This window comes from Dipodomys spectabilis, unplaced genomic scaffold, assembly GCF_019054845.1.
Source record: "Dipodomys spectabilis isolate Male_0828 unplaced genomic scaffold, ASM1905484v1 ptg000125l, whole genome shotgun sequence".
NCBI lineage: Eukaryota > Metazoa > Chordata > Mammalia > Rodentia > Heteromyidae > Dipodomys > Dipodomys spectabilis.
Genome location: NW_024870802.1, coordinates 955,891 through 977,925, shown reverse-complemented (window position 1 = coordinate 977,925; position 22,035 = coordinate 955,891). Strand labels below are relative to the sequence as shown.

The 22,035-nt window shown below is 41.9% G+C and overlaps 1 protein-coding gene across 2 annotated transcripts in view; it reads right to left on the bottom strand.

The window, feature by feature from the left end:
* The window catches only part of Gfra1 (GDNF family receptor alpha 1), a 199,701-nt gene that overhangs the window by 122,735 nt on the left and 54,931 nt on the right, over nucleotides 1-22,035 (bottom strand). The window contains exon 4 of one of the 2 annotated variants that reach the window (XM_042689528.1): nucleotides 20,997-21,011. The exons of the other annotated variant lie outside the window; for it this stretch is intronic. Coding sequence (XP_042545462.1) covers nucleotides 20,997-21,011 — 15 coding nt within the window. The remainder of the gene's footprint in view (nucleotides 1-20,996; nucleotides 21,012-22,035) is intronic. 2 annotated transcript variants of the gene reach the window in all.

The following is a 22,035-nucleotide window of genomic DNA, read 5'->3' as shown; positions in this document are numbered from 1 at the left end:
AGGTGTTCAGTGAGCCAACTGGCTATGACTGCAGCCTTATTTCAAGGAATGATGTTCTAATTCTCCACACCTGAAAACTGCAGTGGAATTTTTAATATTAATAAAGTCTAATTAACATAATAATCCAGGAGTTAGTGGTGTGGATAATCTTATGAAGAAGCTCATCCAAAAGCCATTTGATCTAACATACGATAACAGAGGGATTGACTTTTCTTTGGCAAATTTTAGCTTTTAACTGTGTTTTATTTCAGTTAATATTAAAATCTGTTTACCCTCTCTGAGCACACATGCACATAGGAACAAGAATAAAGCCGTTCAGAACCTTGTCCTAGCTATGAGGGGGAGCCATTTTAAACCCAAACTTTTTTAATTAAAAATCTTTATTAGCATACATTAGTTGTACCAGGCAGGCTTCTCGGTGACATTTCCACACATGCAGATACAGTGCAATCCATCAAATGCACCTCTGTCATCTTGCTCTCCCATCCCCTCCTGCTTCTTAGAACAATTTCCACAGGTTTCATTGTTCTGTTTTCATATTATGCTTGTGAAGGACGTCGATCATATTTGCTAACACTCACCCTTTCTGCTCACCCCTCCCCTTTCCTGCTGGTACCTCTCCCAACAAAGCTTATTTTACTTCCCTGTCACTCTTTTTTGTTAGTGTATATTAATTATACCAACAGTTCTCACCACAGTATTTCACACGTGCATATATTACATTTTAATCAGATTAATCCCCCTCTTTCACTCTCTCTTAGCCCATCACCTCAGACCCTACTGTACAACAGCTTTTAGTGAGATTCCTTATGTATTTTTGTTATTATGCACCCAAATATTCTAGGGAAAATTCTATGTGAAGACAATGAAGACCTTAATGAGAATGGCAGCGTTAAGTTGCATTTAATCTCTGAGGCATCCAAAATGCAGCCACTCTGAACACCTCCTAACCACCAACAAGTGTTCACTGAACATTCATTGTGTGTAGTAGGAGCGTGGATTACTCAGAACCAACTTTATAAACAGCAGATTTCTCAGCCTCTCAAATCTCATAATCTGATGGACAGTCAGCCAGGGAGCAGAAAGCCACAAACCGGTATGTAATACACACAGTAACAGAATTGATGAACAGAAATAAACAGGCTGTAGGGGCAAGGAGACAGAATTCCTCTTTAAAAGGATGGTTGAGGGCGCTCTCTGTGGCAACAATGCCATATAATCTGAGGATTTCAAGATGTGGAATTCAGCAAGGGTGCATATGGGAGCTGAGGTGCAGTGGAAGAATCTGTATCTCTGCTGCACAGACTATTAAATGTGCTCGCTTGCCTTCCATGAGGCAAACAGCAATGGAATACATTGGAATACAGGCACACATGGGCAAACAGTGCCTGATTCTACTTCCATGAGGTACTCTGAAATCCGTAAGATAGGAGGAGAAGAGTAGAGACAGAACAGTTGTCAGGGGTTGGGGGTGGGGTAGGGGTAAAAGAGAAATTACTGTCTATCCAATGGGCCTAGAGTTTCAGTCTGGAAAAATGAACAACTTCTAGAGATGGATGATAGTTGTGGTGACAACAATATGAACATGCTCAGTGCCACCAAACTGTATCCCCACAGATGTCACAAATGGTTACCACAGATGGCAAATTCTGTGTTCTCCATATAGTATTTCAAATATTTTAGTTGGACATTTTAAGTATACTGGAGCTTGCTCCCTGTGTGAGTTAATGAATCTACCTTGAGTTAAGAAGTGACTCTTCCTCTTTCCAGACTTCAAGATGGAATATACATCTTGCCCCAACATAGCAGATGGCCTTGATCAAGAGGCACTGACACCACAGTATTCTGTTTGTCTATAGCTCAAGAAATCCTGCCTATGAGGAGTTTCCTACATTAGCACCTCTTAGGCCAAAGAAATAATGTCACTTTAGCCCCAGTCTGCCCTCAGGCGTTTGCTTTAACTTGTCCTTCTGTCTATTCTTTCCCTGTAGACACTAGACCCCTCCCCCCCCAACTCCAAACATGATTACGCTTTTATGCAATATTTACTCTTGTAACTGGAAGAATGAACTATTTTAACTGTCATTTTCTTTTTGTTTTCTGTTAGGAATTGCTTTGTGATTTTCTTTTTCTTTTCTTTTTAAATTGTTATTATAAAGGTAATGTACAGAGGGGTTATAGTGACCTAAGTCAGGCAATAAGTATATTTTCTTTTGGACAATGTCTTCCAGTTAGCTTTCATAAAGGAAATATTATATGAAATCTGAAATCATTCAATCATTCATGCACCTACCATTCATTCATGTATTCCTATTGAATAAAACATCTCTTATGCAATAGAAACAAAGTAGGTTGAAAGTCATTGACTTCCACGATTTTATTCATCACTTTTGAGTTTGATTTTCTATTACAGTTTACATTTCTAATTTTATCCGGTACAATGCTTTTTTTTCTAAGCCAAAAGACAAAATTTTCTATGAACCATGGATGTATAATAGTTATCTATTTCTCCATTTACAGCACTCATCATTTCAGAAGGTCAAGGCAAATGCATTAGGCCAGAGGTTTTTCTAAGGTCTCTTTTCCTGATGAAGGTGAAGATGGGCATAGCGCTCTTATGAGAAGACAAAGGCCCCCTGGGGAGGCATTTGAAGTCTTACAGAGGCCCAGGCAAGGCAAAGAAGGAGCCCAGAGCTCCAGTGGCACACAGAGGCAACAATATTGTGTCATCAGATGGGGAAAAAAACAACCCTTCATTCAACACACTGACTTCTTGGCTTCTTTGCTGAACCCTGTGTTAATAGCTACCAGTTCCCCTGCAGTTACAAAGAAATCTTTCCAATACACAGTGCCCCACGTGATGCAGGATAGATGTACTCAAAACCTGGTGGTGTTTGAAATCAAACATCCAATAGTCACAGGGCGGATGCTCTCCCTCCCTGTCCATAGATCAAAAGCTCTGTGTCCCTCTTGCTACAGCAGTGGGTTCCCAGGAAGGCAGCTTCCTCCCCAGCCCGTGCTGGCCAACAGGAGGTGGGATTCTCACTGTTCTCTGGAGCTCCCATCAGGTGCAGCGCTTGCAGACACCCGAAGCATGCAACCAAATCTCTCTTGCCCATCTTGCTTCATTCAGTCTTTCCCCAGAAGTTTCAACAAATCCTTCCCCAAACCACAGACTCATGATCTCATAATCTACCAATCCCCAAAGCCTGTTCTAAGTTACTCTAATAGTGAAAGAAATGGGAGGGAAGAGGAGAAAGAGAGAAGAAAGCTGGGTCTGGCTTTGCCTGAGGAGAGAAGGAAATAAACGAAAGTCTTTCCACCAGTGTGCATCACATATTTGGTGACAAAGCTCCAAATGCTAATTGAATGCACAAGAGGCATTGAACGCAGAGAACTGGGTTGCCACATTTTTAAACATTCGCTGTGCTCACCTACCTACAGCTGAGGGAGAACAGGTGAAAGATCTCCCTCAAATAAAAACAAGGGAAGGGTGCAGGTGGGGGAACAGGCATCTACTTGAGAGTTCACCAGGTTCCCGTGGAGAAAAGGGCAACTGCCTGGTGCAAGGCAGTTTGGTATCAATGCAGTAACTTCTGGATGGCTGCCAATGCTAAGGTTAAAAAGCAATATTACAAAGCTTCTATGATGACAGCCTACTGGGAGACATTTGTTGGAAATTGCTTTGCCTATCATTTAGTCAGCAAAAAAAAGCCCACAGTACTAGTTATGCTCGCACTCTGTTGAGTGTGCATCTATAAATGATTCAAATTGGAAGCATATAAAGCCCCCATACAGGTAGATGTAATCACGGTAAAAGCCTGGAGCCTCAGTCCTGTTCTTTTACATTGATAGGTCGTATAAATTTTCACCATATGTTGCCAAATAAGAAGCATAATTACCAAGGAAGTATGTTCTGCGCTTGAAATTCGACTTCTGAAAATGAAATCACAATGACTTTTTTTGGCACCAGACAATAAACTTTTCGGCAGCTATATTGTCAGAAACCAATGTGCTAAATGGAACAGCTCCACACAAACCGACTGAATTTTAACTATACCTTTTCAGTCTCCACAAAGAGGCAGCTTATGCACTGCCACGTGGAAAAATTACAAGGTTTTAACTAGACTGTCTCTTTGAATCTCCAAATACTGAAAACATTTTAAAGTGAGCTAAAGCATGGAAAAGAAAAATCGAGGCCTGGCATTTTCAGTGATCAGAGCAATGTGAACTAACCTAACAGTTTCCAGCTAAATAGGGATGGTTGGGAGATACAGAGTCCAAATAAAGCCTTTCTTTTGTTTTTCACAAAGATCTAAGGAACAACTGACTTTCTCAATGGTCTGAGGCCTTTTACCTGCCTTGATATAGACACCTTTGTTTTGAGAGGCACCCAGCCCTTTTCCCGATAGGCTAGGAGTATCTATACTTAATGTAAACAAATAAATCCTTATTACCACTTAGGTTTGCAGGTTGTGACTACAGGTGTTCAGGTGAGGCCCTTGGCCTGCAGAAAGGGATTGGGTAGGCTTCCTAGAGTGATACCCCGGGCTTCCAAGTGTCAAGGGCATTCTATAGAGATGCTACATGGAACAGAGAGTTACTACCAACTCCTGAACACCTAGCTGAGATAATTCTCCCCAACAGGCCCACATTCATGCCAAATCATAACAGGTGCTTTGTGCTCTGGTGAGGGACGGAATAACAAATCATCCAATGCAAACACAGAGCTGGCTTGGTTTAGAGACAGAAGCCACAGCAGGGAATAGGAAAGGTGGCCCCTGTGCACCTTTGCCTCACTGAGAAGCTTCTCTTTCAAAGTGGACCAGGTCCTGTTCATCTATCTGGCCACACTGCGCACAGCTTCTCAGAAGCACAGTTCAAAAAATAAGACAGGTCTGTGCCAACATGAGACTAGTCTCCACCACAGCACAAAAGCTCAAAACTGGCCAGACCACACAGGAGCTATAGGGGCCAGGAAGAAACAAGGAATAGCCGATGCTTCTTCCTCTCTGTCAACAAAGCATGGGCAAGCGGAGGCAGTCTCCAAGGAGTGTATTTTCTATGTTTATGCTGCCTTTGGCATGGTCAAGAGAAGGCAGGAGCAGCTGCCATCCAGGAATCAAAACCCCACTTGCTCTGCAGGCCCCCCCCCACTTCCACGGCTCCACAGGCCCCTCCACGCCAACCCCCCTGACAAAGAGCTCTTCATGGGTCAAAGTGGGGAGCCTTATTTGTGAGGCTAATTTTCAGAAGTTACTAACACAGCTTGGAAAAAATGGAAGCCAAGGAGATTCAGGATTACAAAATAAAAATAGATTTTTTTATCTTTGAGGCATTGTAAGAGCAATTATACTGCTGCAGTCATAACAGGCACTTGTACAAACAGCGGGTTGAAGAAGTACAAAAGGCCCCCGCCACCTCCACACCCACTCCAGGGGCTATTAAAGTTTGGGGAAGGAAAGGAAATAGAAAAGATTTTTTTTTCTAAACTTTGGGGTGGTTTTTTTTTTTGGTTGATTCTTAAAAATATCTATTAACATATTCTTTACCATTCAAAGGAAAACAAAACCAAACACACTCTGAGGAGATGAAATGGAAAAAACATTGTATGTTGGGCATAAAGAACGAAGGGTCTCATTGAGTTCACAGAAATGTCAACATGCCTTGCCATCAGTCACATCTGTTTTATACTTTCTGTTGTAGCTAGCAGAGAAGGGTTGATGTCCTAAGAGACACAAATCATGCCAGAATGGGAAAATTCTCTGTCCTGTGACCTAGGAAGACATACAGGCAATTTCTAAGCCAAGCTTAGTGTTGGTTCTCAGCATCTGGACCCACTTTCAGATCCTGTGCCTCTCCCTTCCCTGGGCCAGCCTTGTTCCAAGGCCAAGTTGAGAGTCAACATTCTATAAAAAAAAAAAAAAAAGAAGAAGAAGAAAGCGGCTCATTCTAAAGCCTTAAATGAGAAGTTGCAAGATGACTGGCCAGTTACTATTAATCTGCTGTCTTTCAACCTGATGCATGTGCCCAAAGTAGTTTCTAAATATTCCAGTGGATTTGTTTTACTATTTACGAATTGGGTCTGTTAGGTAAATCAGTGTTGCCAAAGTTGACTGATAAATGAGAATAGAACATCTAAAAATAACTCCATGAATACTTTCCCATAAGACAGTGAAGCAAACAAAACCATTTCCAGTCACTCAGTCTTGACCCAGATTACCTTGCTGGGTCTGTAATATACCCCTCACTACAAATGAACCCAGTAAACACTGTGTTCTCTGACTTACATAGAAAAAAACTTAAAAGGGTAGTTTGAATGGTTTATTAAAATGTTTGGCACAAGCTGGGTACTGGTGGTTCATGCCTGTAATCCTAGCTACTCAGGAGGCTGAGATCTGAGGATCACAGTTTGAAGACAGCCTGGGCAGAAAAATACATAAGTCTCTTAGCTCCAATTAACTATCATAAATATGGAAGTGGAGCTGTAGCTCAAGTGGAAGAGCACCAGCCTTGATCAAAAAGCTAAGAGACGGCATGCAAGTCCTCAGTTCAATTGCCAACACAGCATGAAAAAAATAAGAGTTGAATTGATGAAAAAACTGTTCTGATTAATATATATATATTTATGCTTCATTCATGGATCACGAATGCTTAAGAATTAGTATGTAAATCAAACAATTTTTTGCAAATTCAAACCTTAGTCTACTAACTTACACATAACAGAGCATCAAAAATTGTTATATGCCTGACTTAGATACCTCAGCATTTAGGGACACCATTGAGCCCTTGGTAAACTCTCTTCATCTCCCTATTATGAGCATCATCTTCACTCACTACATAGATTGAGGACCATTTCTGAAATGTCTCATTGATTATGGCTGATGACCAAACTCCTACTGTATAGACTAAGGAAAGTAGAGGTCATACAAAGAATAGGAAATGTTTTCTCTTGCTCTTTTTCAAACGATCAGATACTAAAAGTTTTCAGGTCCGAGGAAACGGTTCAACTTTGCCTTTATCATGCTAAACCAGCCATAAATAATATGTAAATGAACAGGTATGACTGTATTCCAATAAAAGTTTACTTTTACAAAAGAGCAGGCAGCCCGGAGACCACTATGTTCTACCCCCTGCACTAAAGTAATGCTTTCTTTTTCCTTCATATCTAAGTTCAGACAACACCTTCCTCAATGAAGTCTTGTTCACTGCCTTTCTGATGAACTCTTCTCTACTTTAAATTGCCCAATTGATTTAGTTCAGTCTCTTTTGTCATGATTTCATGGCCAGACTTTAGTCAGGTAACAAATAAGGCAGATTGCTAATTTTGAACCCTTCAAACCAACAGCTTCTAAATATTTGCTTAACAGTCTTGTAGAGGAAAGATTAAGAGCTGTGTTGGGGAACAGCTAGAGGAATCTATAGTAGGGATTTCCTGTGCAATTCCCAACAATTCAGTTCAGGCCCAAACTTGTCAACTGTATCTAGTGAAAGCTAAGCCATACACTCAATGTATCTACAAGACAGGAGTGACTGCATATCCAAGGACCCAGCTACTTAGGAGGTAGAAGTAAAAGGATTGTGGTTTGAGGCCAGCCTGGGCAAAGTTAGCTCATGATTATCAGAAAAACAAACTAACAGTTTAAGTGTAAAACAGCAGGGAGGTTACAGCGGTTGAGGAGAGTTAAAGACTAGTTAAGGAGGCAAGATACAAAACGGTAGTGAGAGACACAAGGTAAAACAATTTAACATGCTGGCAGAGAGGTGAAGGGAAGTCATCATCTTACAGAATTCGACTGTATAGAGTGAGTCTTCACATGGAAGTTCCATTCATCTTCTGCAGGCATCAAAAGAGCCCTTCTTAAAGTCACAGTGGTAAGCTACACATTCTGAATGCCAATCGATGTGGTGTGAATTTTCTACTATGCATCTATACTTTTCCTTGATCTTAGAACTAGACCATACTTTGGTGCTAGAGGAAACAGAAGAATCAAGGCTCAGGTATCAAGATTTGAGATAATGGCTTCCAATACCCCTCGGTAGATGCATGGATCAAGAAAAGGTGGTACATATACACAATGGAATTCTATGCTTTCATCAAAAAGAATAACATTGTTCCATTCATAAGGAAATGGAAAGATGGACAAAATTATATTAAGTGAAGTAAGCCAGATCCAAAGAAAAGCAGGTTGCATGATCTCCCTCATTTGTAAGAATTAGAATATGGGGCTAGGAAGGTGGCTCAGTGGTAGATCGCTTGCCTTGCATGCATGAGGCCCTGGGTTCGATTCCTCAGCACCATAAGCAAAAAGAAAAAAGCCGGAAGTGGCGCTGTGGCTCAAGTGGTAGAGCGCTAGCTAGCCTTGAGCTGAAGAGCTGAGGGACAGCGCCCAGGCCTAGAGTTCAGGCCCCACAACCGGACCCCCCCCCCCAAAAAAAAGAATTAGAATATGTAGAAGATACTCTTAACAGATGATCTCAAGAACCCAAATGCTATGGAAACAAGAGGCTCTCATCAGACCCCGTATATACTTTGTTCTTTTTTCTCTATTGTTATTTTTTTTACTTTCTTCATTTCTCTTAGCATTCTGTACCTCAAGTTTTGCATCATAGTGCAATATGGGAAAGGGAATCACAGAAACAATGGATGAACCACAGCAACACTGATACTCACTTGACACTATGTGGGATATGAACATTAACTTGGGGGGGTGTGGGATATGAACATTAACTTGGGGGGGCGGGGATAAGGAGGGGCAAGTGAGAGATAAAGAGGGATGCGTAATGATGATTAAAAATAAATGTACTTACTGTCTTACCTATGTACCCAGCACATCACTTTTTCAATTAAAAAATAAAATTAAAAAAACTGAGTTTGAAAAAAGGACAGTAATAACAATAAACTTCTTAAAGTAAAAAAAAAAAATCTGAGATATTGCTGAACCTCACAAACACAGAAGTTGTGACCAGAGAGCCTAACAGAACACTGACACGTGCTTTCAAAGTGCTTTCTAAATTCTACAGTAAGTTTTTTTTTCTTTACAGCTGCTCCACCTGTTAGGCTATCAGCTATTCATCCATCTGTCTACCCAGGAACAGTAGCAGCGAGGAGGTGACTGTCTAATGAACAGCAGCCAACTACTAGGAGAATATTCTGGGCCCCTGAGGTATCAATAAACAGATGACACAGGCCACGTAGAGGCCTGTGATAGGACCAAGTGCGGGACAGGGGGTAGGAACTAGAAAAAAGGGGAAGACATGAGTGACAAGTGGCTAAGGCCTGATCCCGTAATCTGATGTGACATTTGAATGTGGTAGATCCTAGGAACTAGGCTACATTAACTTTGTCTCCACAAGGGCCAAAAGGACTGCACTTGTAATCCATCCACTGAAGACAGTGGGTGGTCTAAACCCAGGAAGCCCCAAACCACAGCAGGCCTCTGATCAGAGAGTACATTAATTTATAGGCTTCCTCCCATACCTTACAGGTGCCTGTTTCCTGATACAGGATATTAACTTTCAGCTGCTGGAGGTCCCTAGTCTCCAGGCTGGCCTAAACTGTTTCCTTGGGTTTGGATAAGCCTCAGATAAGGAGCTGAACTTCTGCATGTCTGTGAAAAGTGTACCTGCAGTCTATCAGATATCCGCTCATCATGGACTTTAACCCATCTCAAATAAAACCCAAGCAGTATACAGATGAGGTCCTCCAATCCCCAGCATGGTGGTTTAATGAGGAAGGAGAACAGCTTTGTGTGTTCTCTAAAAGCCTCCTTGTTTATACTACTCACCCGCGAATGTAATTTGCAAGATTTACATTTTAATTCTTTAAGATATTCAGGAGATAAATAGAGACGTCCTTTCCTGCAAACCTACTTGCTTTTTTTGGTTCCTTTCTCCAGTTGAATTCCATCTGATTTCTTTTTCCAAGCTCCTAAGGATTTCCTTTCTATCTTCTAGACCCAGACTTCTCTCTGTTCTGCTTAGTTCTCCATCTCTGACCATACTGGTTAGTTATCCATCTACAGTGGTTGAAGTGTTCCCCTAAAACTATGTTGACTGAGAACCCGGGAGAGTAAATACAGAAATACAGTCTCTGGAGATAAAATTAAAGGGTCATAATACAGTATGCTCTAAATCCAAAACAACCACACAAAGATACGCAGAAGGAAAGGCCATGTGATTATGGAGACATTGGAAGGATGAAACTACAAGCCAAGAACTGCTGGCAATCACCACAAGCTAGCAAAGAGCAAGGAAGCAAGGAAAATTCCTGCTCTAGAGCCTTTAAGAGTATGTTCCTGATGACACTTCGATTTCAAATTTATAATCTTTAGAACTAAAAATAATTCTTTGGTTGTATTAAATAAGCCTCTACTACCTACTCTGCAGCCATCTGGTCCCTAAATCTCTCACAGAACTCCAGGCCTGCCCTCTTCCTCCGGAGTGTTTCACCTCTGGGTGGCCTGTGTTTATGACTATAGGGTCCGCATGCTCTCTATTTACATGAAGGACCCCAACAACCATTTTTCTTTTCTCAATATTTTAAGAGATTGTTCAGACATGAAGTATAGTTCAATGAATTTTACAATTAACATTCATATTCCTACTGCCTAGATTCTACCATAGCTTAAACGGTAGCGTACTCGCTTTACCACATATTTCTCCATCTATACGCACCTCTATCCATCCATCCATCAACGCATCTTATTTCCTTTGAAATAAATGGTATGTGCGAGGGCACTTGCCCCTAAATGCTTTAGTGGACACACCATTCACTGGGGTCTGTTTTTATTTACCGTTTTTTTCCTTTCTTTGTTAAGGTGAATGTTACAAAACGTGATATGCACAAATCTTAAGTATATTTTCTGAGTTTTGAATATGCTTCTAACTGTATAGACCAAACTCTATAAGTTGGAGATGATGATCATCAGCCCAGAAGGTTCCTACTTGCCTCTACCAAGTCAATCTCTGGTTCCATTTCCCCAGAAGCAACCAATGTGGCTGGTAGTTTTTACATCATAGATTAGCATTCATTTGTTCAATTAATTACTTAATTCCTAACTTGTTTATTCTATGGTACAAGGGTTTGAATTCAAGGTTTCATATTTGCTAAGGCAGGTACTATACTACTTGAGCCATGCCTTCACACCTTTCTATTCTGGTTATTTCTGAAGTAGGGTCTTACCTCCTGCCCGAGCCAGCCTGAACCATGATCCTCCTATTTTCACTTCTTCTTGTAGTTGGGATGGCAGGCATATGCTCCCATGTCTATGTGGATATGGGAGTCTCAGACACGTTTTATGCCTGGGAGGGCCTTGAACTATGATTCTCCCTAATCTTAACCTCCCTCACAGTAGGGGTGACAGGTATATGCCACCACACCCAATTATTGGTTGAGATGCTATCACTAACTTTTTGAAAATTGGTCTTGAACCAGAATCTTTCTAAGTAATTAAGTAGAGATGATCATTGTCAACAGCCACTCACCATTCAATGTTGACTCTTTTGTGATATGTATAGGACATGCTGTTTCTCAGCTCAAAAATCTACAATGCCATGTTGAGGGCTCCGAAAACAAGTCTAAACTCTACTGCCTAGATTTCAAAATAAACAAGAAAATCATTGCTCAAATGATCTAAAATATTAACTATATAGATATGGGCTGCAATTTCATTAGTTCAGGAACATAACACTCACTTCACTGATTAGCAATGGTAACAGTTTATTTGTAGCCCTTCAATAACAATAGAAGTAATAAAATGAGTGGGAAATAGTAGGGAAACTCAATAGCCAATATTAATCATTTAGTATACAAAATGCTTTTAGTCGTACTGGGAGTGTTTAGGGACATAAGAAAACAAGGAGGATTTTCAGCCATGAACAAGTTGTTTAATCGGCCCAACTCACAGTCCACTTCACTGCCCTAGGAACAGTCTAAAAACCACTGCTTGTCTTTTCTCTCCATCTGCATTCAGACTCTCCACCCCTGTCCTACTCATTCCCAGGTCAAATCTGCCCTTGTTCTACCCACTCAGACCTGCTGCATCCTTTAAACCATCTCCAAAAATCTCCAAAAATGCATGACCTTGGGCAGGACTGGAGGTGAATAGCACTAACTCATCTTGGGTCTCTGGCAAAAGTGATCAGTTCTTGGAAGGCAGAGGCAGTGTACTCTCAGCTTCCTGGACCCCTGTTTATACTTTGCACAAATATGAGCAGGTGAATGCCTGCAGACTCATTGCAGATCCAAACATAACTCACCACTACCACCACACACAGAAAAAGCACTGAGAAAACAAAATGAAAGAAGTTGTGTTTTGAACTCAAGGAGGGGATATAAGGATTGCTAATATGACTATCCACTGCACTGTCAGCTTTGTGCTTCAACTTCATGAGAGGACCTAGAATGTAAAATAGAAATACACGTGTGCGTAAGCACATGCATGAACACAACCACCGGGACTGTACACAAAACCCTGATTCCCACGAGCTTTGTTGGCTTTTCCACTTGTATTCATTAAACATCTACAGGGCACTGCTTTAGTGCTAGGTATTCAAAGTAAAAGGTGCAACCCCCTTCTGTAGAGGAGTTCAGTATGCTATGAATAGGTGACCAGGATAAGCGTATGAAAGAGGGCTGATGGAGCAAGGGAAGACAACAGGCAGGAACAGAGTTGAAGGCAGAGCTCCAGGCCTCGCCTCAGGAACTCATGGGCAACCTACCTAGCAGAGAGGATGTTTTGAAGAGAAAGTAGGAGCAGCAGTGTATCTGGAACGGAAGCAGGAGCCACTTTCTCAATAATTTCTAGGTAAAATATAACAATGGCTGAGAGTATGGTAGTGAGAGGAAAATAGAGGACTGTAAAAATGAGAGCAGATTTTCCCATACACACTGGAAGACAAGCACCCATGGCTGGATCATGTAGGCACAGCCTATTTATTTGCTGCTTCAGAATAGGGCAAGGGCTACAGGAGCATGCAGGAAAAATAGGATCATTCCAAGGCAACTGTATGAGGTTGGCAAAGTGAGATAAAGAAGGGGTGCTAGAAATAAAGGTGTGGCCACAACTCTAAGAGGTCTGCCCAGTGCCCCTGAGAAGAAATGAATGACACCTGTCAACTGCAAGCTGCCTCCGCAGGGGAGCGTGTGCATCACATTCACTGTCAAGTATAAAGGACATATAATCAACTTGAAAATTGTTTCTCAAAAATGTTAGTCATCTACAGACAAAACATGTGTATGAACCAACCATCATTGTTCGGAATGCTCTATTGGAGTCCAGAAAGCCAAACTGTGATGTTCACTGGCTTCAAGAGACCAGTCCACCCCACTCCTAGACTGCGGGGCTGGAGCAGAGCAGGTACTCTGAAGAAAGCTGGAAGCGCTAAAATGCTGAAACCACCTGTGTCTCCCCAAGTTCCCCATCTACTGGCTGAATGTGGATGACACAGTAGGTCTGCAACTCAGAGCCAGCTGTGCGCTAGCATGGACATCAGGCAAGAAACCTAAGGAAAGGAGCTGATAAATGCATTCTGGCCCAAGCAGATAACATGCCCAACCACTCAGATATACCATACTTCCTGTCTTGAGGGTTTTTTTTTAAAGAAGCATCCCAAACCTTCATTATCTGTCCTTAGGGAAACTTGAAGACTTAAGAATGGCTCTATCATGGTTCCTATGGAGGATTGATCAATGTAAGGAATGGACAGCACTCAAGAGCTGGGATGCTATGAATAAATCAGGTGACTTGTCCGCTGGTTTGCACAGGCAATAAGACTTAGAAACAAGAGCCCAAGCAACTGGCTTTTGCACTGACAAGCCTGCAAAGCCAAGCAAGGCTGTTAGGTCAGATGGTCTGGGGTGGAAGCAGAGATGTGCTTGGTAAATGTATACTTCTGCCTCCAGGTAGTCATGCTGGGCCTTAAAATGGGTCAAAAGTCTGGAATTCTATCTACATCACTGGGAGTAGTTGAGTTGGGCCAGTAGATTGAAGAACATGAAGCCACATATTACCTGCATTAAAGTTCTGTCCTAGGTATCACACTGAGGAATGACAATTTCCAAATTAGCAAGAGAGGTCAGAATGACCATGTGGTAATGGATTAGAATTAGGCATCAGTAGAAATCATGCTTAATTTAATCCAGGCACACTGGGTTCAGTATAAAAGACTGAGAGATGTGTATGTATGCACAGGTCAGTATATGCATCTATATTATTTGCTTAGTCAAAGGGCTTAAAAGAAATGGCACTTCTTCTCTGTGTAGCAACAAGCAGTACTAGCATCCAGACTTTGGTTCCAAAGAGACTGAGACTCTATGGAAAAAATGACTGACTGATGACTGACTGATTGATTGATTGATTGATTGATTGATTGATTGGGTTTGGAGTGAGCAAGACACCTTTGAGCATCTCCTGGTACCATAATTTATTATTTAAGTGCTCAAAGTATAGTTCTGATGTATAGTATGTGAAAGAGCTCCCGATCACCAAGGCAAACAGTGGGACAAAGGGTGAACCAATTTAACAGTAATACTAGACACTACGTTGGAAATGAAAACTTTACAACTTGGGGGTGGTGAAAGTGGGAGAAAATGAGAAATATACTGTTCAAAAAGAAATATACTCATTACCTTACTTACATAACTGTAACCCCTCTGTATATCACCTTTACAATAAAATTTAAATTTAAAATTAATTAATTAAAAAAGAAAATGAATAAGTATTATTGGGTTATCATCTAAAGTACAAAATAAATAAATCCACAAATCCATATTGGTTGCCACTATGCATATTTTCATAAATATGTCATAACACATAAAAATGATTACAAGTATACAAAATTAATGAATCAATAATTAAAGAAAAGGCAAACATCAATACAGAAGAATATTTTTGACATATATTCTACCCTTCAATGAAGTGGATACAACTCCCCACTCCTTAAAGGTGAGCTGGGAGTAGACTTCCTTCCAGTGTATGAAGTATGAGTAGAAGTAACTTTGTGGAGGGGAGATTGGAGAATACTATTTCAACTGAGGGTTTCTGCCTGTCTGTCTCACTGGCTGCCTCTCCCTGCTACTTTCTCTCTTCTTCTCTCTCTCTCCTCTTCACCTCTTTTTTTCTCTCTTCCCCTCTCCTTTCTCTTTCTCTCTCCTCTCCTTCTCCTTCTTCATCTCCTACCTCTTTACTTCTCTTTCTCCTTCTTTCTCCAGCCTGTACACACACACGCGCACGCACACACGCACACACACACACACACACACACACATACACACACTCAGTGAATCTATGTAAATAGCAATGTTGTTGCATTTTGTGCTGGAAAGATGAATGCATTGCCTACGTGGTGCAGAATATTCTACTGCTTCCAGACAGATTAAGGAGCTGAGGCACAGGCACAGTACACATTAGAATACAGCCCACCACTTCCCACCACTTTCATATAAAGCACCCCACATACAATTGCCAGTTAACCATCATATATAACAACTTGAGATGTTTGCCTGGAAATGGTAACAATAGACTTAATTCATTCACCCAAATCCCACACTCATAAAGAAAACAATATTTCATAATGTAAAACACTACCAGGGGGACCATAATTTATGGCTAAGGGGTCAGAGCTTCCTTTATAATAGATGGGCTTTCTGAAGTGGCTGGGAAAACCTAAGATCCAATCCCAGCAGTTTGACCAGTAAGTTGGAAATATGCAAAAGAGGTCAAGTCAAGCTCATTATAAATGGTAGTGGTCCCCAGTTGCCACCAGTGCACCTCAACAATTAACAAGCTTGGCTCAGCTGCCAGAAACCACACTATGATTTATTATTCTCTTCAAATTAATAAAAGCAGTGCCACCCACCAACCACTGTAAATTCCAGTATGCATTCAAGGGAGAAAGAGCCAGTGTTTCTAGAGGATTCTGTGAGTAGGCTATACTTCTGAAACCACATTCTTTAACCCTACTCGGGCACTAGAGGAAGCCTCTGCATTCACCCAGATCCTCTAAAGAATAGCTTGAAGGTACAGAAGCTATAAACTCAAATCCACTTGCTACTTCTCAAGATAAAGCAGGGCAGGAAGCCAAGAATGTGGCTCTCTCCAATTCTCCCAATCTTCAGATGAGAAAACTAAGGCCAGAGAACAAATCAGCTTCTCCAAGACACTAAAGACAGAAAAATCTACTGGTTGCCAAACTGAGGTGACCTAAGCCAGGGCCATGGATTTGAGACCTTTCTGGTTACAGATACATTTTCGCTCATTTGTTTAAGCTTTAGTTAAAAACTCAAACTGAAAGGTTTACACACAATTTGTTGACTGGCTTCTTCGCAAAATCTTGTGTATCTGTCAACTATGGATACAAATTTTTGTTCATTGTTTAGAGCTGAGAAAAATAAATGGGAACAAGGTACTTAGCGATCACAGTACTATGGACAACCTGTTGCCACAGGCCCTCAAGACCTAGAAATTTGTTATTCTTTCTCTACATCATACTCAGCTAAGGATAAAAAAAAAAACATATATAAGGTATTATTAGATCTCATATACAGTCATCCTTTAGCTTCTTTGGGAGTGGTCTCTAGGATAGCTTTAGAATACAGAATCTCTGAACTTCCATATCCCTTATATAAAATGGCACAATCTCTGGGTATAATCTATGCACATCCTTCTGCATCCTTTAAATCATCTTTAGTTGGTTTACAAGAAGACAATGTCTAAGTGGCATATAAATATTTGTTACAATGAATTGTTTCAGAGGGAAATGACAAGACAATGAGTCTGCCAATGTTCAGGAGCAGATGCAACATCTCCCATCTGTGGTTGGTTAAATCCATGAATATGGAGCCACAGATACAGAGGTCCATATGTAATGTCTGTATTTGTTGGAGTAAAAACATGCATGTGACATATAACACAAATGGTACATTTGTATGTATGTGTGTGTGTGTGCACGTTCATGTGTTGCATAAAAGTTGGTTTTTAAGCCTGAAGGTGTATTTTAAAACCTAAAGAATATTTTAATAATGTCCTTAAAGACCAAGACTTGACAGCCTTCAGGAAAGGGAATGTGAGCTAGCAAGAGACCTTCCATGAGCAAAGTAAGCAGAAAGCCAGCACTCAGCACAAGTAAGCTGGCTAGGAAGGTTTGCTGGTTCCCCAGCGCAAAGAGATTTACGAAGGGTAGTGAACCCACTGGACACACAGACCTGGTTCTGGTTTCAAAGTTCACACCCTGCTCCAAAGCATTTACCCAGCAGCCAGAAGGGTCATTTTCTCCACTGTTCTTGGAAAAGCCATCTCCTGTTTCCTTCCCCTGATCTCCAGTGCCTGCCTGTTCTGTCACTCATTCCACACAGGGCTCTCCACTCCCCAACTGCAGCCACATCTGTCTGCTTCCAAGTCTGGAATTCTGTGCTCTCCTGCCCAAGGAGCATTTCCCTTGTGACCTCCTCCCCATTCTTCTAGAGCTACAAATAACAGCCATCCATCTTTCATGTTCTGGCCACACCATCTAAAGTGGTCTTCTTAGCTACTAGCCCATCGCCCTGTGATCATTTAATCCTCTCTCAATTTTCCTTGGTTAATTAATTTTGCATGTTTGGCTACCAAATGTCCCCCACTTTTAGTTGTAAGTTCCATGAGAATGGGGCTTCGCTGTCTTGTTCACAGCTCCTATCCCCATAAGAAAACCAGGTCCAAAAAGTACCTGGCACCTGTTTAGCAGCTAGAAAATAAAACGTGTGCCTCCTGTCTGAGAGGTACTGTAAATCACTGGAATGGGAGGAGAAATCTCTCCATTAGCAAGATTTCAGCCCCTGGTAAGAACTGGAAAGAGGGAAGACTATGCCTGTTCGGTCTCCAAGTCTTTCAGGGACTATAGTTGACAGTGCAGAGAGAATTAACTCAATGGTGAAATCTTTATACTACACCCACTTAAGCTTTAAAATGCTCCACTGAGTGATACCGCTTTCATTTCCAAGCCACTCACTCGGTTTCTGCTCATTTTCAGAATCAAGGCTGAATCTACGGACAGGCATTCAAGAAAAGTGCTTCAGTGACTTCAAACGAGGTGTTTGAGCAGGGCTGGGTGCACGTGGGCATGGAGTCCTGACTTCATTAGTAAAACATTGGTATAAAAGCGCTGCAAAACTCAAGAAGCTGCAAATAGAGCTTCTCCAATCCACGTGATGCTGGGAAGAGCGATTGTATGACACTTCGGAACTTCTGAGAGCTACCCAATGGCTCGTGAGCTTGAGAGTAACAGGGAATGTGGGTCAATTAAAGCTACTTGAAAATGGAGCCCTGTGGCTCTAGAACTCCTCTTTAGTAAAGCCCCAGCTGCAGGCCCACTGGTGCTTGACCATCCTCAGATCCTGTGGTCTAAGCACCAGAGCAAGTGGCATTTATACATGAAAACAACAACAATTGCCACAAAGTAGCAACACACTCCCACGTGTATGTACCCAGAGACAGCGGCAAAATACACAGCAGTCTCTGCTGCGCTGACTGCTGCACTGTCACCCACTGTAACAAGATTGATCTGTAGTGAAATAAAAGATAATGCAATCTAGAGGAAATAACTTCTGTTTCCTCGGAGAATGTCTGATGTTGTCAGCTGTTAGCCTGCTTCTCTCGCCTGCCTGCCACGATGCAAGGCAGCACAAACCTGCAGGCACTGTTGTGGGCAGACAGGTCTCCCCACTCACTGCCAGCAGCACACCTGGATGAGCAGCATCTCCCCTCTGCCTGCCAACTCCTTGGCCACGCCAGAGCAAGTAGAACCTGAATGCCAGGGTGTTTTCAGGAGGGCGGTGCCACAGCGAGCTGCCATTATGGACTTGGGATACAGAAAATGACCCAGGTAGCACTGAATCATCTGAAACCCAGAAAATGACCCAGGTAGCACTGAATCATCTGAAGCCCCCAAGTTTTCAGCTTGTTTATTTCTAACCTCATTCACCATGCTCCTAGTTTCAGGTCAATGGTAGAAGAATTCTGGTGATTTGGACCACAGAAGGTCTTGTGGAGATTTGTGTTATCAGATTCTGTCTATAAGACACAGGACATTGTGTCTTTGTCTTGCACAACCGTCACTTGACAGAACATTACACAGAGCGTTGTTTTCCCAGGCAGAATGGCCAGAAATGAAGGCAAGGAGAAGGTACCAAATGGGGAACCATTGGCCATCATTTCTGAAATGGGTCTCCATACAAAATGGGCCTCTCTAAGGTCAGGATATGTAAGTAATTCACCAAAGCAAGTTCAGTTCTCTCTATTCATACCCCTAGCAGTATCTTTTAGGGAGCTGCCACCCACCTTTGCACAGAGCCATGGGTAGCTATTGGCTTCCATCTCTGGCAGATGCTATTAAGTCTCAATAGCCGGTGATTTGTAGATGATTATAACTTTTGCTCTGAATATCATTGCTACTGACAGGCAAATCCCATCAATCAGATGGCAAGACCGATGAAAGAACAAGGCAGGCTTGACACAGGCAGCCACAGGCATTTTTTAATACTAATTATGGCCCCTAGGATGTTCGCTAGGTTGTCTAGAAAAGTCAGGCCTGATACAATAATGCTTCTCTTTTTAACCCTTCACCAGAAGCATCGGAACGCGTATTCTAGAAAGACTTTCCCAGTTCAAGTATGTTGTGTTTTGAGGAAACAAATGCAATTCGTCATCAGGTGTGGCTCGTATTTCAGTTCATGGGGGGAAAAATAGTCTCCTCTCAGAGTGGCTCACTGAACCCCCAATTTGTTGAGACAGAGAACTGGCTGGGGCAGCAGGGCCTGACAGCGGCACGCTTGTTACACCAACAGTCCCCGGCACCTTTTCAATTTTGCTCGTCTCTTAGTCTCTAGCCAAATGGAACTTATTACTTATAGCTTGTTGGGATGTATGAATTATTTATAAAACTAGGTCTATGACTCCAGACTTTTAAAAAGACCACACAACAGAGCTCTCATTGTTACCCACAACTGCATTTCTATCAGAGAGCAGATAGTCTCTGTAACAGGCGCGATACATGTGTGGGGTGAAATAGCAGTTATGAAAATATCAAGCCCGTAAGAGGATTTGGGAGTTATTTATGGAATGCCTGGGTATATTTTTAAACTGGTCTCTTTTATTCTAAGCCAACTTTAGGTTTCCAGGAAGATGCAGCCAATGTATGCTCTAAACGTATCTCCCAGCTTGAATACAGACAGTGAAGACCTGACATGTCTATCCAGCAGTTTTAAGCTAGCATGAAAAGGCAGTCTCCCCATCATATGTGTCAAGAAGGTTCCATGAAGCTGTGACCCCAAATTCAGATGGGGGGGGGGGTGAAGGGCAGGGGAACACATCTTCAGTGGGATCTAAAACCTGGACTGGAAGACACCATGTGGAATCAGACTTTGATTTCCAGCACTCCAAAACACATGCCCTTGGATGGGGAAACAAACGCCACTGCCTCTCCCTCCCATGGCCCTGATACACTCACAGATTCCACTGGACATGTTGTGAGACACACTTGCATTAAAAGGTACAGAGCAGCCAGCCATGGCCTCACCACATCTCCGTGACAGATATATATTTTTTTTCTCACCAAAGACATTTCCCCTGGTACTGTCACAGCCTTAACTGAGCAGCAGTTCACTTTGATATGGTGGCTGGGATGAACAGAGGGCTTGTACCTGAGCTCTCCAGAGATACCTGCTTCTCACCAGCCTCCCTGGTCTCCCAGGTCTCCCTGGTCCAGCATCCCTGCCCTCTACCTCGCACAGCCAAACACCTGATGCCTTTTGTCCCTGTTCCATCTGTCTATTTCCCCCACATATAACCTCTAGCCAGGGTTCAGAGGAAGAAGCGGAGGCCCAGGAAGTTTGACCACATTTAAGGCCATTGTCGTCATAGTATCCCCCTAAAGTCTATGCAACATTCCCAAAGAGGGCAAAGCCCCACAAGTCAAAGAACACAGCCAATAGAAGAGCAGCAGGAATCAGTAAGACTTACCTTGTTGGAAAACATCTGCCAGGAGTGTGGAACACCAGAGGAGAGAAGGGGGAGAGAAAGGGAAACACATCATTAGTGAGGATGAAAAGACAACATGATAACCAGCCAACATACATGGTCTTTGCAGTGCACTCTCTACACATAGTGCCCTTGAACTTGGGAGGCATGGTTGAACACTCAGGCTGTGGAAGGATACCAGCTGGGTCTGAATCCTGCCTTCACATTTGCAAACTCTGTGATGTCCGGTTCTCTAAACCACAGGCTAAGTGGGAGTCCTAGAGAGATTGAGCATTTTATCACACTTTTTAGGGCTCAGACTGTGCCTGGCACATAGAAAACAGAAAAACTGGTGAGTAGTCTTAATATTTCTACGTTCACCTTGAGACCTTATAAAATAGGCCGTATAATCATTCTTATTCTATAGACTGGGAAACTGAGTCACTAGAAAGCTAAATAAATCACCCAAGGGCACAGAGAAGAAAAAAGGAGCTCAGGATTGATATCAGGTCTGTCTGGTTCCAAAACCTATTTTCATACCCACTGCCTGATGGATTTATAAATAACCACAAATAACAACGGCATATAAGAGAACAGAAAAAGGACTTCTAAATATAGTTCTGTATTTAAATAATAGAAACAAAATGTGCATGCATTCTTTACATTTCAACTCATGATTAATAATTAAGTGTGTCCTCATAGTAAATCCTAGATCAAAGTCTGTTAGAAAGGTAGAAAATATGATTGCCTTTTTTCAAGAAATATTTGAGAGGTTAGTAGATGCCAATAGTTCTGTTTTTCACTAGTAACAAATAAATAGCGCAAAAACCATAGATAAGCAGTCAGTTACATGCCCCTAAGAGTAACCACTCGCATGACCTTTTATTGACACAGTAAAAAAACATGTTGCCTGTATTTGGATTTTGCACACATTGACTAATAGAACAGACGCCAAAATGGAACATATAGTCCCAAATCCATTTATCTACCTACGTGTGTGTACATGACTATATAAAGGGAGACTTGTGATGACACAATTATC